The sequence below is a fragment of the Passer domesticus genome, chromosome Z, assembly GCF_036417665.1.
Source record: "Passer domesticus isolate bPasDom1 chromosome Z, bPasDom1.hap1, whole genome shotgun sequence".
NCBI classification, from domain to species: Eukaryota; Metazoa; Chordata; class Aves; order Passeriformes; family Passeridae; genus Passer; species Passer domesticus.
In genome coordinates this window covers 46,709,023-46,725,912 of record NC_087512.1, presented here as the reverse complement: position 1 = coordinate 46,725,912, position 16,890 = coordinate 46,709,023, and the positions used below count along the sequence as shown (strand labels likewise).

General features: G+C 36.3%; 1 protein-coding gene across 12 annotated transcripts in view; it reads right to left on the bottom strand.

The window, feature by feature from the left end:
• Positions 1–2,075: 2,075 nt before the first annotated feature.
• Positions 2,076–16,890, bottom strand: part of PCGF3 (polycomb group ring finger 3) — a 55,722-nt gene continuing 40,907 nt past the window's right edge. For all 12 annotated transcript variants that reach the window (XM_064405718.1, XM_064405722.1, XM_064405715.1 and 9 more), the window contains 6 exons: positions 14,341–14,396; positions 13,274–13,384; positions 12,681–12,769; positions 10,902–11,039; positions 8,823–8,903; positions 2,076–7,414 (listed from right to left, as the gene is read on the bottom strand). In XM_064405718.1, the coding sequence (XP_064261788.1) occupies positions 7,367–7,414; positions 8,823–8,903; positions 10,902–11,039; positions 12,681–12,769; positions 13,274–13,384; positions 14,341–14,396 (523 nt within the window). In that variant the 3' untranslated portion in view covers positions 2,076–7,366. The remainder of the gene's footprint in view (positions 7,415–8,822; positions 8,904–10,901; positions 11,040–12,680; positions 12,770–13,273; positions 13,385–14,340; positions 14,397–16,890) is intronic.

Below are 16,890 nucleotides of genomic sequence, written 5' to 3'. Positions count from 1 at the left end.
TTACAAAGTACACCAAAGCAGAACTTCTGTTCTGTGCCCTGATGAGAACCAGTAGAAAAGACAAGAAGAAGAGAGATTATTTGCTGCATCAGCAGTCAGTACTGCTCCCAACAGCAATGGAAACTGTCATATGGTGCAGCCGTGGAGCACCCACAATCAAAGCCTTTGTGTTCTCTTGGAACAAGGATTCAACCAAGGGACAGCAAGGGAACTTTGCATCAAAGGAGAAAACAAATAAACAAATAGCCTTTAAGAATTTAATGACAATGAAGTTTTACTTTCTTCAAGTGTGTGAAGAAACATTTGCAAACTACAAACTGGGGCAGGAAACAACAAACAAGGCTTTAACGGCAACATCTTCTCATGGAAATCACCCAATCAAGTCTTCGGACTGAAGCCAATGGCTTTCATTTTTGTTCTGTTCTCATTTCCATGGACACATCAACATGCAATCATTACACAAAACACAAAAAGCACAGACATGTCCAATTCAAGCCCTTCAGTAAAACACCCCTACACACAAGTGCAAGCGTATTGCCATGTGAAAGACTAGACATATTTAAACAGATGTGGATCACATCTTCCTTTTAGTAGCCGAATAATCTCTCAAACTACTGTTGCAAACATTTTATCCACTTTTTCAAAATAAAACTAATGAAAAGGAAGCCTAAAAAAATCAAGAATATAAAAAACTAAATGAGGATGATGTTGGAAATTAAAGACGCACAGGAACTTGTTATGGAGGTACTAGGGATTTGCACTGCAGTCTACCTCTATTCATATGCAGGACTGGATTAAGCCTAACTTCAGTTGTGGCCAGTTGAATCCTGAGTGACTATGTCTACACCTGGGTTAAAACAGCTGAATGTATCTATCTTAAATGCACATATTCAATTGATGTGGATTTTTTTCTCTGACTTCTCTAATCCCAAGGAAGAAGTTATTGCATAAAAAAAGGTAATGCACTCAAAGTAATGATTTTTCTGTAGCAGACTAGTCAATCAGCAAAATAAGAAACTCTATGTTACATATAAAGTAAGAAATACCAGTAAAAACTTTTGTATTTCCTCTGGGATAAAAAATGTAGTTAGTTTCTACTGGCTGCAGGGCAGGTTTATGCTTTCAGGGCTAGCAAACACAACTATTAGCACAATTAGCACAATTTCTTTTTGTGATGCTTGGGAATTTCAGTCAAACAGGAGAAGTTTTTACTCTTTATTTATTAGAATAACACCATGTTTAGGAAAGGGAGGGAATGAGGCCCATACTGGTTACGTCACAGATAGATGGAAGCAACCAGTAGCACAAAGTTCAGGTAAGTATTAAAACCACATATAATAAAGTCTTTTGGAAGACTTTCAAAAAGCAACACTTGCTGAATTAGTGCTAATTTTCATTCACTTTTAAATGACTATACACAGGCAAAGGGACTTTTCTGCAGTTAGTCTCTCATATTGATATTTAAATGAAGCTAGTAAGTGGCAAATGCCTAATTTCCTCAGGACAATTATGCATGGGTAATATTAGTGCAAATAAGAAATGTGTGTATGAACTGATTTCACAGCAGCCCAGAGCTGCTGGCAGTTCCTAACAAGCCAAGAGCATAAATAAAGGTATTGTCCTCTCAGCATGCAGAGCAGTTCACAAGCTATACATCTGCATTACTCCATGTAATTCCAAGAAATTCCACTACTGTAGCATCTGTTTTGCATTGTTAATGTCTCAACCAGGGTACGGTTGTAAGAGTAAGACTGAAAGGAACACATATAGTTCAAGTAAGTACCTCTTTATCAAGGTACATAAAGACATCAGGATAGTGCTGTTTTCCCTCTGGGTGACTGAAGCCATTTAATTGCCTATCTAGCAGTTACTTGACACACACTTGTCACAGACATACTGCCAGCGGAGTAATACTTTAAGCCATCCTTCTGTTTTGAGTAAAAGGCAGATTTTATGACAATGCAATGCCACACCACCTCTGTTTCAACCACACTGCATTTATTCAGTGCTACGATGACTGCCAGCTCCTTATGTTCCTGGGAGAGAATGGGACAAAAACTTTCAGCCTCACAGCATTTCAAGTTAGTTTCTCTGCTTTTATTAACAAGCATATAATATTCATTGGCAAAACACTGGATACAAGCTTCACTATCATAAAATCAAAACATTAAGCATTAATCCCCAAAAGGCTTATTCAGACAAAACTAGCCACCAGTAGTACAGAAATTACACAGCAACACAAAGCATAAAAAATTGTAAACTTTTAAATGAAGCTAAGCCAAAAATATGGTTTTACACTCTGACAGTTCCAGAATCTTTATTATGCCACATATGAGGATAAAAGGCTTAGTGGTTGCACTGGCTAATTGTCCCTTAACTGCAAAATGATCCTGTTTGCAGAAGGAAAGAACAAACTTTCCTTTTGTCCAGATAAGTCACTTGAATTAAAGATTCCATCAAACCAATACTTTCCATTTCAAACAGAAATAACAAAAATAGTGGAATATCAGTACTCAAAACTCAGGAGTTCTTCCTTCAGCCACACCTCTGTTTGAATGAATGATCCCACTGGTTTCTGTGGAACCATCCAGGTTATTAGTAAAGTTACCAAGGTAAATGTTCATAGAATTGGACATGTAGTTCCTACCCTACCACCAGGACATGGACAGGTCATTGTGGCTTCAAAAGATTTCCAAAAAACTCTAAGTAGGATAAAATATGGAAGAAATAGTAGAATCATACCTTTGATTTGTATATAAATAAAACAGGTAAAACACTACCTGTTGATTTGCCACAAGACCCAAGTTCCTAGGTAATTTTTGTCCTGACTGCAAGTTTTGATGAGAGCAGAGATTGAAGCATTGTTCCATACTCTTTATTGTTATTCTCTGCAACTTCTTCAAAAACAGATCTCAAGACCCAAGTAACATCTAATTGGATCTTATGTAGGGAGACTTGCGTGCGGAACAATTTCTGTTATCAATTTTAGGCAGACTAACTAAAGTTGCATTAATGTTTTCAGTGAAACATCCAAACGGAAGTGATTACCTGAGGAAAAGCAGAAACTTGATTTTTCTGTTCAGTAAAGCCTTCTGTACAAAATGTGTACCTAAGATTCATCTCACTGATGTACAGACTGGTTGGCTTTTTCCTATTATATTTATCTCAATGTAATATGCAGAATGCTGTAAAACAGCAAGTTATATTTATCATCTAGTAGAAAAAAAAAATCTGTAAATCCCCTAGAACTGTGTTGTTATAAAGACAATAAGAGCCACATAAGCTTTCAAAGGCTCATAGCCTATTGGAAAAAATAGCACCATCATAGTTGTAGTCTGATATTTTTTACGGTCCCATATCTCCTGAGTGACAGTGTTGTGTATACTATTGCACAACCGCAGAAAAAAATATTCCCAGGTGTGATGGTACACAAATATACCAGACCTAACAATGGCACAAAACATTTTCAGATAGGCTGCAAGTCTTGTCGATTGCTTCCACAATTCACATTAAGGTTTCTTGCAAGATCATTTATTTTAAAATATTGCTGACAGATAGTTCTTGTACTTACAGATATTTTAAATCCCCCATTTCACTCTTAAAATAAAAAATGGAACAAAGCATAAAACACACACACCCACCCCCAAATAACAGCCCCAAATAAAACTCCATTTGAACAAGTGAGAAAAGCCATCTACATTCCTTTTAAATGTAATGGTAAGTAGATGCTACATTTACAATTTAAACATAAGCCTAATAAATGCATGTTTCAAACCTATTGCACGAAAGCATAATAATGCTCTTTATCCATACAAAACAAAAACATACAGATGAAAGCTACTCAAACTCAATGTAAAATGAAGAAGCTTGTAAAAACATCTTACAATTTCAATTTATATGCCCGTAAATAAAGCTGGACCACTAAAACCAAAAATACTTGGATGGTAAAATAAGACAGAAGGCTTAAAATAGAATAAATAATTTTATAAAGTTAAAATTTAAACCCCCAAATCTTATTTAAATTCAGCATTATATATTCTATCTGAATTATTTATTTTTACTGAAAGTATACTTAATGAGACTCTAAGCCCAGGTGATTCATCAGTCTCACTGCTGCTGAGGATAATGCAACAAGATACTTCCTTACCGCAGCTATTTACCAGCGTAAGAAATTGTAAAAACTACTTCACAGTAATGGCATCTTCACAAAAGCCAAAACCAACTACCATGATCTCATCAGGACTAAGAAATATGTATGGCCAAGTCCAAATTTTAGTTCAACTTTCAACAGTATCAGGGTTACTTTACCCAATATAATCTTGATATAAATTGTCTCTTAAGTGTCACAGAAATTCAACAAGGCTCTGACCCAAAGAAGACCTCGATCTACACTGGAGTCTTTTAGTGAGACTAACATATGGTACAGACAGTCACACCACTTCTGAGGGCAATTTTTGTAGTGAAGATGTTATCACATGTGATTTAGAAAAACAACTGAGTAACTTTGGAGTTTTCTGTTGGTTTGGGGGGTTTTTGTTTGGTTTTCTTTGTTTGTTTTTTGTGTTTTTTTTTATTTTTTTGTTTTTTTGTTTTTTTTAACTGGTGCGGTTTTATCAGATTAAACACATTGCAAAGCAGTTACACACAATTACAAGCAAAAACCCCAGCTATAGGTATTAATACTGGCTTGAATTTATGTATCCATATAAAGTTTTCTATATACTGATAGCACCATAACAAATTCAAGTGATTCTAAAGATGGTTATAAACTTATGAGTTTTGTATTGTAAGTTGTTACAGCAAGAGATAGATTTGAAAGGCTTCTGAATTTGTGTGTTCGTAATTAATTTCTCAGTTGCTCAAGTACACAAGGAAGAAATGAAATCCTAATGTACTTTAACAGCACTGCGTCAGTATCTAGTCATACAAAAGTTTCCTGCAGTACACACACTTGAGGTAGACAGATCTCATTTATATGTGTATATGTATATATATTTTTGTTTATGTGTGTGTATATATATAAATATATATATATATATATTCTGATTAAGGTGGTTAATCAGAATGCTGTCTGGCAGCTTTAGTTCAATGTCTACATCAGGTACAGCCACTGTGTGTATACTATGGGTGCACAGAGCTGGGACCCTTACAGTCCTGTCCACATTCCCAGGGCCTCAGTGGCAAAGCCAGCCTCTAATTTACACTAGAACAGTAACAATCACATAGAAACAGCTCCAGAGAGGCCCATTATGAAAGCTTGTGTACACATCCATACCACCTGCATTGACTGCTTTCATGGAAAGTTTTAAAAATGGTAGACACATGATCTTGTTTGCTCTTTTCTGCCAGATCAAGTAATGCTAAATACAGAAAAAGAAAGCTGAAAATACACAAACAGCAAGACAAAATCAGAGCCAAATTTGATTCCATGAATCACAGACATGCATACAAACACCACACAAGAACCAGATGTGGAGTTCTGTGTAACCTAAACATTCAAATGCAGCTATCTTAAGACTTTCACCCACAAGGACAGCAGCATGTTCTGGCCATTGTGTGGCTCTCCTTTCCATCTCCACAATTCAGGAGGCTCCCTTTCATTCTCTGCTCACATAATTTCTTTTTCATTTCCTTCCTACTCACATCTGTGACTGTAATCAAAAATAAGGAGCCCTGTTGTCAAAGGTAAGCACAAGCAGCAGCAGAGCTGGGAAAGGAGAACTGAAGCCACGAGTCAAGGACACTAAGGGAAATGTGCTGAGGAATGTAGGGCTTTGAAAACTCAAGAGGAAGAATATTTAAAATGCTTAGATAAATCTCTTGCAGTATCAGCTTCCGGTTACTAAGTAACACTTTCTAGCAGAAGAAGCAAAAGAGCACAGCAAGAGGAAGCAGGGCTTCTTATCCAAAGACAATTTTTCAAAAAATAACAGGGTTTAATAATAGGAATAATGACTAACATTTTCAGCTGACAGGAAAAAAATTCCTTCAAAAAATCAGGTTAACTATTTCCAGCTGGCAATAATAGGGCATACACTGTTTTCAGTGACTTCACACCTGCGCCAGACAAATGTTCTTACAATTGTACTATGGATGATACACAGTGGATAGAGCTTGCAGAAATCACTTTCAACTACAGTTTTTTAAAAGCCAATTATTTTCAAAAGCCTTACAAAAAGTGCAGTGAGCCCTGCTAAGTGCCATTGAGGGTTCTTTCTATAACATAAATAGTTATATGTGTATACAGATGTATGTACCCATACATACATTAATGTGTATTACCTTGCATCCATTAGGGCTGATGCAAGCAAAATTACTATTTAAGGCCAAAAGGTGCTAAAATAATCTTGTCTTGACTCCCCCTTCCTCCCCATCCCATGTAAGTTAGGAATTGCAGCAAGTAAAATGCCATGGTTTCATAAGAAAACAGCTAAAGAAATTTAAAGCTGCCTGTAAGTTTTAATCAGTGAAATGAAAAATCTGCAATACTCCCAAAGTTGTCCAAGAGCCACTTTTCCAATAGATAGTGATAGCAAATTCTCTCTAAATTAAAAACTGATTTCTGCAAGCCACAAATACATAAGAAATGTTTATTTTTTAAGAAATTCACAAATCTAGCACTTGTGAGTATTTGTCATTACGTGGTGCAATGTATACCATAGCAAAATATATATCACAGCACATGAAAATCAACTGAAATTATTTCTATTAGCCTTACCAAATTAACACGTATACAGAAGTATCAAAACTTTATTAAAACACAGGTGAGGGAAAGCAATGGGCAAAAATGACAAATTTACTGGTTTCCCAGATCTTCTTAAGTTTTCAATGCAGCATAATAAATTATCACCAGTCACTGTATTATCAGGTATGTTCAATGCTCTACAGAATAACTTGAATAAAGCCAATGCAATCAGGCATACTATATAAGACAATAACACTTTGCAAAAATATAGTTTTTAAAGATTTAGAATGCAAGTAACTAAATGCAACTTGGTGTCAAAAGCAACATATTTATATCACCCCACAACACTCAAACTTTTTTTTCTGTGTGTAACTGTAAGAGACAAATCAGGCTGAGCTACATGGAACTGTGAAGTGTTTTCAGTATCTGTAAACTTAATGCTGGTAGTGTCGTGCTGAGTTGAAACTTCTTTCTTCTGTACAAAAAAAGTATAAATATTGTCTGCCCAGAAGTCTAGGTAACACTTCCCTAGAAGAAATATTCAGGACAGCCCACTATGAAAGCCCTCCAGTCTTCCAAAATTATTCAGCTGGTTTGTGTCATGTGATTAGTGATGCACTAAGAAGGTGCCAGATGATAGTCTCTGCAAAAAGCTCTGTCCAGAAGGACAATAAAGTTCCCTTACAGCAAGTCCATTTTGGGTCTATAATGTAGAAGTAGAGGTGCTTTCTGCAAGACAGAAATACCAGTAAGTTAAGAAACAAATCCAGAACTAATCTGTTAAGAAGGAAAAAGTTCTGCGTCATAAATTAAAGCTTCAATTAATATAAGAGCAGCCATCTGATCTGTCAAAAATTCACCAAGACAAAGACAAGGTGCAACTTCATCTGTGGAGCTCAAACAGGTGATAAAGAACCCTTTCCCCTCTAACTCAGGAGCATATCTGTTTATCTTGGAAAACTCCCTGAAGTAAGGGATGTCTAGAAAGCAGCACTAGACTATGTGGTACTTCACATTTAATAGCTCTCACTTGATTCCTCCTCTGTGAAAGCATCTGTTGATTTTTTTATGAACAGGCAAATATCCACACCACAACATCCTGCACCATGGACTTCTGTGTCTCATAAAAACAGTTACTTCAGCTTGTTTGTTCTGGACCTTCTGCGTCTCAGCTCCATTTTACATCCACCACTTCTTTTACTTGGGAGGGCAGTTTACAGTTCTGCTTTCCACATGACTCACAATTACACAGATCTCTCACAGTGGACTGTACAGATGCATATCAATTTGATGCTCATGTTTGGTTCACCCAGCTACACCACAAAACCCTAATGTTTGCATTGTATCCTTTTATCTATACCTACATTCAACTTCAGATATTTGTTAATCACCTGTCACTCAGAACTGTAAAGACTTCATCCAGTATTTTATCATCAATCTTCACTAACCTAATTAATGACAATGATGTCACTGCACTGGTAATGAACTACTCAAATGCATTTCCAGGTCATTCAGAAACACCATATGAAACAGATTCCAGCAGGATTCCACTTATGACATCTCTGCATTTTTTAACACTGACCACTGACTTTATCCTGTGACTCTTATACAGGTCAATTATTTTGTAATTCCAAGACAGAAAAATGCTCCCACATGGACCTCTTCTAGATACGCATCCAAAGCCACCGAGTGATTTCACCTCATCGTACGTTGTATGCTCAGAATGTGTTGCTTCTGCATTACAAATACAAACTTCTTCCAATAAGTCCATGTGTACATATACTGACTATGTTCAGTGTTGACTTCCCTCATAAGAGTTCAGTTTTGCTACTCATTCATAACCCCTTCTGCCTGAAGGGGTTAAAAATAATACTTTTTGTAGCTTCTACTTCCTCTGACAGACTTGATAACAATTTGACAACTAATATAGTGTTCCCTTTTCTCTTCAATGAATACTTAATTCTCTTTTCCTTAATTTACTGGAAACAAATAAATACTTGGTGTCTAAAGATATTGTAGTAGATATTTATAAAAGTACATTCCATAAAGGTATACTGCAGTATATTCCAAATTATTGCTATTTTATAAACATTTTATTTGGCCATTTCATGATTTACATTGAATCATTGTGTCATACCTTAAATCTCCATCTAGTAACAACTACAAACTTGAGCGTATGGTCCTTGCCAAGAATCTCTTCATTGCATAATATGTCCAGCTGACAAAATAAAGGAGACAGTTAATTCATTGGGACCCAATGCACCAAACAACATATTTCACATAATACAAGACTTTTTTTTTTTTCTCTGAAGACACTGGAAATTCTGAAGTTGCCCTGCAGACAAAAATCATACCAGGAAAGAAAAGATAATACCTGCTCTCAACATGAAGTACCATGTCAATGCCTGCCTAAGAAATACAGTATGATAAGGATTTAATGTTTGATTTATCTTCCCAAGCAGTACTCAAGTTATTTCCTGAAAGCTTTACATGCTTTTAAAAATGTTGAATACATGAACAAGGGGACAGAAATCTCAAAGAGAGCTGTTATTTAGCATACTATGATTTTTTTTTTTACCTAACACCAGTCAGGTGGCATTGTTACAAGGGCAGAGGTTTTTTAAAAAACACCATCTACCATATACTTATATGCTACATTTACAGGGATTTTACAGATACTCAACAGGTATTTTTTGTTTTCTATCTCTGTTTTAAAAAATCTTGATATTAGAAACAGGGAGGATCTCAACATAAAGGCATGAGGATCATACGACTACTAAATCAGCTGAACTACAATATCTGAACATGAACTAAAACCAGGCAACATGTATGAAAACAGCAAGTTCCACAAAGATGGCTTATGTTACAATGCTTTACCCCATAGCCTAGCAAGGCCTGAATGTGCATGCAGCCCACTTACATGGCAGTAACTCAAACCTGGAATAGTCTGTATCAAGCAACCAAGTAACCATATGCTCAAATTCTCCTTCTATGTTACTTGGTACTGGTACAAGGATTACACGGTATTTATGTAATTTTTAAGAAGGCACAAAGCGATAACAAGGAAATAAACAGTACTCCAGAAAAGTTTTTCCTTCAGTAGAAGCCAAGTAGATTTTTAAGTTACATCTTGCCACACCGCATTGGAGGGCTTACACACGCATATACCAAAAGAATATATTAAAAATAAACCTATTTGAACAATCCTTGTAGCTATGCAGCTGCTGTGCTAAAGCCAGGAGTCAACCACCTCTGAGCCAGCTGAGAACGAGGTGGGATACATAGTTTTGTTTTAGGAAAACTGGCAGAGTTTGGGGATATATTTGAACCATAAGAGAGAGAGTGTGTTTGAAGTGTACAGAAGATATGAAGGAAAAGTGATAGAGATGCAAATTGGCTGTTGACAAATTTGAGCAGCAAGGTGTTGACACACTGGACTGGAAAGCAGATGATTTGATTTGTATGAAATATCTTAATGAAATTCAGTGAATCAGTGTCATAATATGGAATTGAGAAATGTCAAGCTGAGAATCAACTGAGATGCCCAGAAACTGTAACCAAGATCCAGCCAAGTGATAAATAGGGGCTGCATTCACAGTTTGCCACTTTTCATTTTTGAATCTGGTCTAGGAGAAGTTCAAAGTATTGCCTTTCCTGTACCTTTCAACTCAAACTCTTCCCATGATACCCTGCAAAGACAAGGAAAAGTAGACATCTGATAACACTCTGGCTGTGGTAGGCAGCAACTTCAGATTGTGCTTCACTAAGACACAGAAAATAATAATCTATTTGTGTTGCTTTCTCTTCAACTGGGCTTCACTGTTGAAGCGTTGGTTTCTGTCTGGCCCCTGCAGAGTGCAAACTTCCTAAAATGCTGGAGATAAACTCAACTACAATCTGTCAAACAAATCATCTTGCCAGAGTCCATTTCAACACATGGAAGCACATAACCAAGGCTTTTTGCTCAACTATTTATAAATGCGCATTAAAAAATGCACTGCAAACTAAGTGGGAAGTCCTGTACAGACCAAAGAAAGGACAAGAAAATTGCTACATAAAATATAATTCAAGAAGCAGTGTATGCTTCTGTTTCCTGGAAATAAAATCAGAATAAAAGACATCCTTTTGCAAAGGAACAAGCCCACCCCTTTCAAGTTTTCGTATCTGTATGATACAGATTTTTAAAAATTAAAATTTTTAAAAATTAAAATATTACCTCATTAAAAGAAGAAAGGTTGAGTTTTTTGGCAATGAACTTCTTTAGATGCAAGACTGTTGCTTGTGCAGAGCAACGAATCCATTTTCGTTTCAATCCACGCAGTTTGCTACTATTGCACTCCAAGCAGATGCTCACCTTCAGGAAAAGGCAAAAAATCAAGAGTTGGCTGCAACAATTTCCTGCAGTCTCCTATGTATTCCACATGCAGTTTTTATTAATCCAATACAGTGAAGTACAGTACTAGTGTTCTTTAAATTGAAACACCTATTAAGAAAACCACTTTTTCTAAGATTTCATAAGCTGAGTGGTAAGTAATAATCAAAAATCTTCAAGCAGTAATTTTTGATGTTGGAACAAAGAGGCTACTTCAGTCCAAATTCATAGGCTGTCAATAGCATAAGAGGACCATATGATAAAAACTGGAGCAAGAAAACAGTAAGCAAACTATTGTCAATTCTTAATGATTGCTTCTAACATAATTTCCAACTGTCAATGCAACTGCTAATCTAGTTTAATTTTAACATGTTTAGAAAGAATTAATATAAATTATATGACAAATATTTCAAATGCTCACCTTTTTTCCCTTCCAGCTATTCATTACAGTCTAAACTCTTTGTGATGGTATGCACTTGTATTGCACTAGGAGGATCTAGTAACAAGTATAATCCCTTTGAAAGTTCCCTTACATGGCAACTGAGAAGAAAATTAACCCAATCTAAAGTTACTCTGGACATGCATAACTAGAAAACTTAAAAGGCATGGCCTGTTTATACCAAAGGGAATTTTCACCTTCAAACAAGCTTTGTGTTTAAAACTTAACAGTGGACTTCCCCGCTTTTATGATATTTTTATGATACAGGGCTAACACTGACTTAACATTAAAGGTTGAAAACAAAATATGTAATAAGTTAGTAAGAGTGCTGTTAAGGAAGCTTCCCTGTCTGACCATGCAGGAGCCTCTCTGGCAGTCACATTCACACCAGCTAAGCTGGGACTGTGAAGCCCCTTCACAGCTACACCCCTCACACTCACATTCAGACCAGGATTCCTTACCAACTCAACCCCAGGTTTCCCATAGCAGAGTCTCAAACATCCAAGTCCTTCAGTTAGCTTAATTGTGGTGCAGTAACTAAATAACAACAGCTCCAGCTGGTGGCTCTGAGAAGGGGCCCTGAACAAAGGAACCCCTGGGCATTCAGACCCTAGCAGCACCAAAGTCTGGGGGTCTCAGCTCCTGCTGTGTCTCAGTGTCCAGTCCCCAGGCTGATGCCACAGGTCCCTGTGCCCCTTCCTGTGCCAAGGGTTGGCAGCCCATGGCCTCTTGCCTCGGGCTCCCATCCAGAGCTCAGCCTGCAGCTCTCATGCAACTGCACCCTGAGCTAACTGCACTGAATGTGTTAACAGTGCCAGAGGTTTAATTCATAATTATCAATACACATTCAGTTTAATGTATCATACTAACACTGGGGTACATTCCTATAGAAGGTGGAAAATTACACAAATATGTTTTCACAGCAAACTTTGAAGACTCACAAACAGTCAGAAATATAAAGACATTTGCATGAAGATTTGAATGTATTCTCCTGCCAAAACCCAAAGGTAAAACCTCATCCTTACAAAAAAGTATTGCCCAAACTGCATCGTGTTTGTATCAGAGAACAGAAAAAGTAGCTTCAAAGAAGCTTATTTTCTTCTCTGTTAGATTATCAAAGTTACCTTACCAAAACACAACAGCTAAAACACAAAATAAAACTAGAGCATGCCCTATGATCCCACCTGTTCATCACTTCGGTGGTAGTCATTATCTTCTTCCTGTTTTTCCTCCGAAGTTTCTTTATTTATATTTTCATCTGCTTTAGTTTCACCTTAGACAAAAAACCACAGATATATGGGATACATATATATTATTTTCATATATAAATCCCAGATATACTCAGCAGCAGCTTATAGTGCTAATACAATTAAAACAGCACGTTTCAGGACCACAGTACAGAATAAGCTTTGCTATTCCCAAATTGTACTTATAGGCTCAAGCAACACTTGTAGCCAACAGCCCGTGACATGAAAGAGGAGAACACCTATGGAGTTCAGCTGCTAGCAGCCCAGAAGCTGGCTAATTTCACAATCCCCATAGTAGGCACTACTATGGAGACCAACTTTGCCACAAGCAACATGCTATTAACAGCTAAAACCAAGAATTCTGAGCACAAATAAGGGACAAGGCAACAATCCTATGCTGATTCTATTCCTTGCTGTTAGGAAACAATTATGACTGTAATATACCCACTGGGCACATACTTCCAACAGATCTGTTTATCAATTTACTATATGTCACCCACCAAAGACAGAATAAATAAAGGACTATTTACCATTTCGATGAGAATCTAGGTGCTGTTTTGTAGAACATGTCTCCCCTTTGATGTCCCCTGGAACTTCCATGCCCAGTTTGTGATAAAACTCCCTTTGCTTTTTCATTTCCGCTGTTTAAAATTGCAAATATTAATCCCTGTAATAAAGTTCTAATGCAATATTCATGAAGTTATTCCAAATCCCTTCCCACTTAAGGATTGCCAACAAGTGGCGGTGGTGTCATTATTTACTGTCTTCTATCTCTCCTATCACATCAAGTTATGCCTAATCTTATTTTTCAGAATTACAAAAGCATAAAGTTATCTGTATAATTACTACTATACTATTACTACTAGAATGAGATGGAATTTAAAATACTACAACTAATTCTGAATATCCCCTATTCTGACTTTGACCTTATTTCAGTCAAAACATTGGTTTTGAATTTTTATTCATAGTTCTGATTTTCCCAGAAATAATTTTTCAAGTATCTATTTAATCACACTGATATTTGAAAATGCTCTGGTTAAAAAGAAGCTTCAACAGAGTAAAATACTCTATTTAAATGAAAGCTTTAATATACATTAAGACAAAAAAAACCCCACTGAGCAATATTTATAAAGTATTTCTTTATTTTAACAGATCTCGTGTCAAAGAGGATTATCAAAACAGTAATTGAAAGTTCTCTAATAAAAAAGAACTCTCAAAACAACAGAAACTAAAACCATTTTAAAATTGCATTTTACCTCTGAGAATTCTAGAAAGCTTGCACAACAGGTATACAGTTTAACAAAAACAAATTAGAATTATGGTATGGCAACATTCAAAAGCTGAATGACTATTTTGCTTTACATAATATTGCTTTTGGAAGAAACATCCCATGTTGTCTCCCACCACCCCCACACACAGTTGCTGCTAGTTCAGGTACGAAATTAAATTAATTGCTAAAAATTACACAAGTGAAAGAGTCTAGTTTTCTGCATTTTTTCTCCCATCCCTTTTTCATCACTGAAACTTTCTTTTTTTTTTTTTTAATGTCAAAGAATATGTGCAAACTGACCTTTAAAAAGGTCATACCACAACTTACCTTCCTGGAGGCCTGGCACAAGTTTGTAAACAATATCTTGCATTGTTCTGTCATGACTAGCAAGGAAAAAAAAAAAAAAACAAAGAAACAAAAACAAAATCAAAAGCTTAAGTTCATGATCTTGATTGAAAACATTTCTCTTTAAAAAGTTCCAGTACTAACCATATGCAAAAATCTCAAAATTCACCTAAGAAGGATTTTACTTCTCAATCAGTATTTCTATCAAACCAGAAAGAACAGCAACACAGAAGAAATTATGAAAAAGTACAAGCTAAGATAGAAAACAAATGAAAGTTTGAGAAAGACTAGGCTGTAGAAGAATTCACCCCACTGATATGTCCTTCTGCATCAAGACAAGAATGTCAGGCATAATCTAAAATTCTTTTCCAACTTAAAGGTAAACTCATTTTTATTACAACAGAATCAATAATAGCTTGTTTCTCACTCCTATAGACTAATTTCTCACATTTCTAGATTAGTTATATTTACTAGGATTCTTCTAAAATGCATGAGACCAGTTCACAGAAAAAGACCACGACAAACTAAATTTTACTTTGTTCTTAAAAGGACAAAGTAACTGTGAGAAACATTATGTAGCTAAGCAGCCTGTAGAGGTAGTGTGACTCAAATGAAAAAAAGGTAATAATTGCACTGCAAGTAGAACAGTAAGGCCAGTAAAGATTCTAAACTTTAATCCCCAGCTCACCGAGAAAAATCCTGTTCTAATCTAAAATAAGTTATGGTCTCAAAGAAATTAAATATTACATTAAATTCCAATTAAGAAATAGTATATGAAGCATTTCAAGTGTCTACCTTGACTGCTGCAATGTCATTACCTCAAAAGTGTCTGCAGTATCAAGTCGTAAATTGGACTTGAACAGAAAAGGCTTACAAAAGTAGTCTCAGGATTCTCATCACCTGACATGAGCATTTCACAGCAGCAGAGATCAGTAAGCAAGTACAGAAATGGTGACAAATCAAGACATTTACAAACAGTAATTACAATATTCTAAGTACCACTACAACAAGATCCAGAATATCACTTATCCTAAATTCATGTCATTTTCACCAGTAGCAATCCCATTTGTACAGGCTGAGATTATGAAGTGTCATTTATGGACTGCAAACACATTGCCAAAATTATTTGAACAAAAATATAAAAGACATTAAATCAAAAGGGACAATTTGGGGGTTGGAACTAGATCATACAGATGATTTTAAGGTCCCAAAGAATTTAAGATTCTATGGTGATATTTAACAGTACTTAGAAATGTAAACAAGGAGATACATTTAGTTTACTTATTTTTCAGACAGACACATATGAATAGGAGTTTAAATCTTCATTTTCAAACACCCTTTGAAACTCCGGAGTGTCAATTATTTTTTTAAAAAAGTAAATAAATATATCCAAAAGCAGGCCGGTCAAAGTCTGTTTCAGTTTCGATGGGGCAGTATTTTAAAACTAGTTTAAGCAGCTTACTTAAGTTGAAGTGTATCCAACAATAAAAAACAAATAACAAATTGCCTTCTAGCCGCTCTCAATATCATGCTGTTTCCCAGCCCTTTTAGCACAAAACCCAGGTTTTTGAACCAAGGCAAACATGTTGTCTTACATGTCATTTATTCATTCTTGGCTATTTGCATGTACTTGTCCCTTTAATTATACACTCACACAGGAGTATGAGTGTATTATATGAATGTGGAGACAGCATACTTAGTTTCAGGCTCCTGAATGAGGATGAGCTTGAGCAATTCAAGTGTGTATGGAACATTGACAGTTTTCTGTAAAAGTGCAATCAGACTCATTTGCTAAAACCATTGCTTCAGAAATTGTTATAGAAGTGAGAAAGGCACATTGAAAAATGCTATGAACAAACACATGTTCTTTAAAATGGAAGACAAAACACAACACGATATGGAACAGGTAATGCAGACACATCATTACAATGTATTTTCATCAGCAGGAGTAAAATGGAAAGAAAGCACTCAAGGAAAAGAAAGAGAATGTCTTTTCTGACAAGAAAAGGAGGAAAAAACCCAACAAAAATACTTAGTGAACATGCAATTTGACTATGTAAATGCAGACGGAAAATAAGGAGGAGATTGGCAACAGCCAACATGGCTTTCACTATGAGCAAACCATGTCAGACAGATTTGGTGGTCTTCTCTGATGAGGTTACAGAGACAGTGGATGAAGAAAGGGTGAGTCATGACATCTACCTGGACTAATGCAAAGCATTTGATGCTGTCCTGCACAACATCCTTGTCCCTAACTTGAGAGACATGGATTTGACTAATGCAGCACTTGGTCGATAAGGAATTGGCTGGATGGTTGCACTCAAAAGTGATCAACAGTTAATATCCAAGATGAGACTAGTCACAAGTGCTGTCCCACAGGGGTCAGTACTGGGATCAATGCTGTTTAACATCTTTGTCAATGACAGTGGGATTGAGGGCACCCTCGGCAAATCTGGCAGTGACACCAAGCTGTGTGGGGCAGTGGACATGCTGGAAGGAAGGAATGCTGGAAGGAGGTGGGTCCATGTGAAG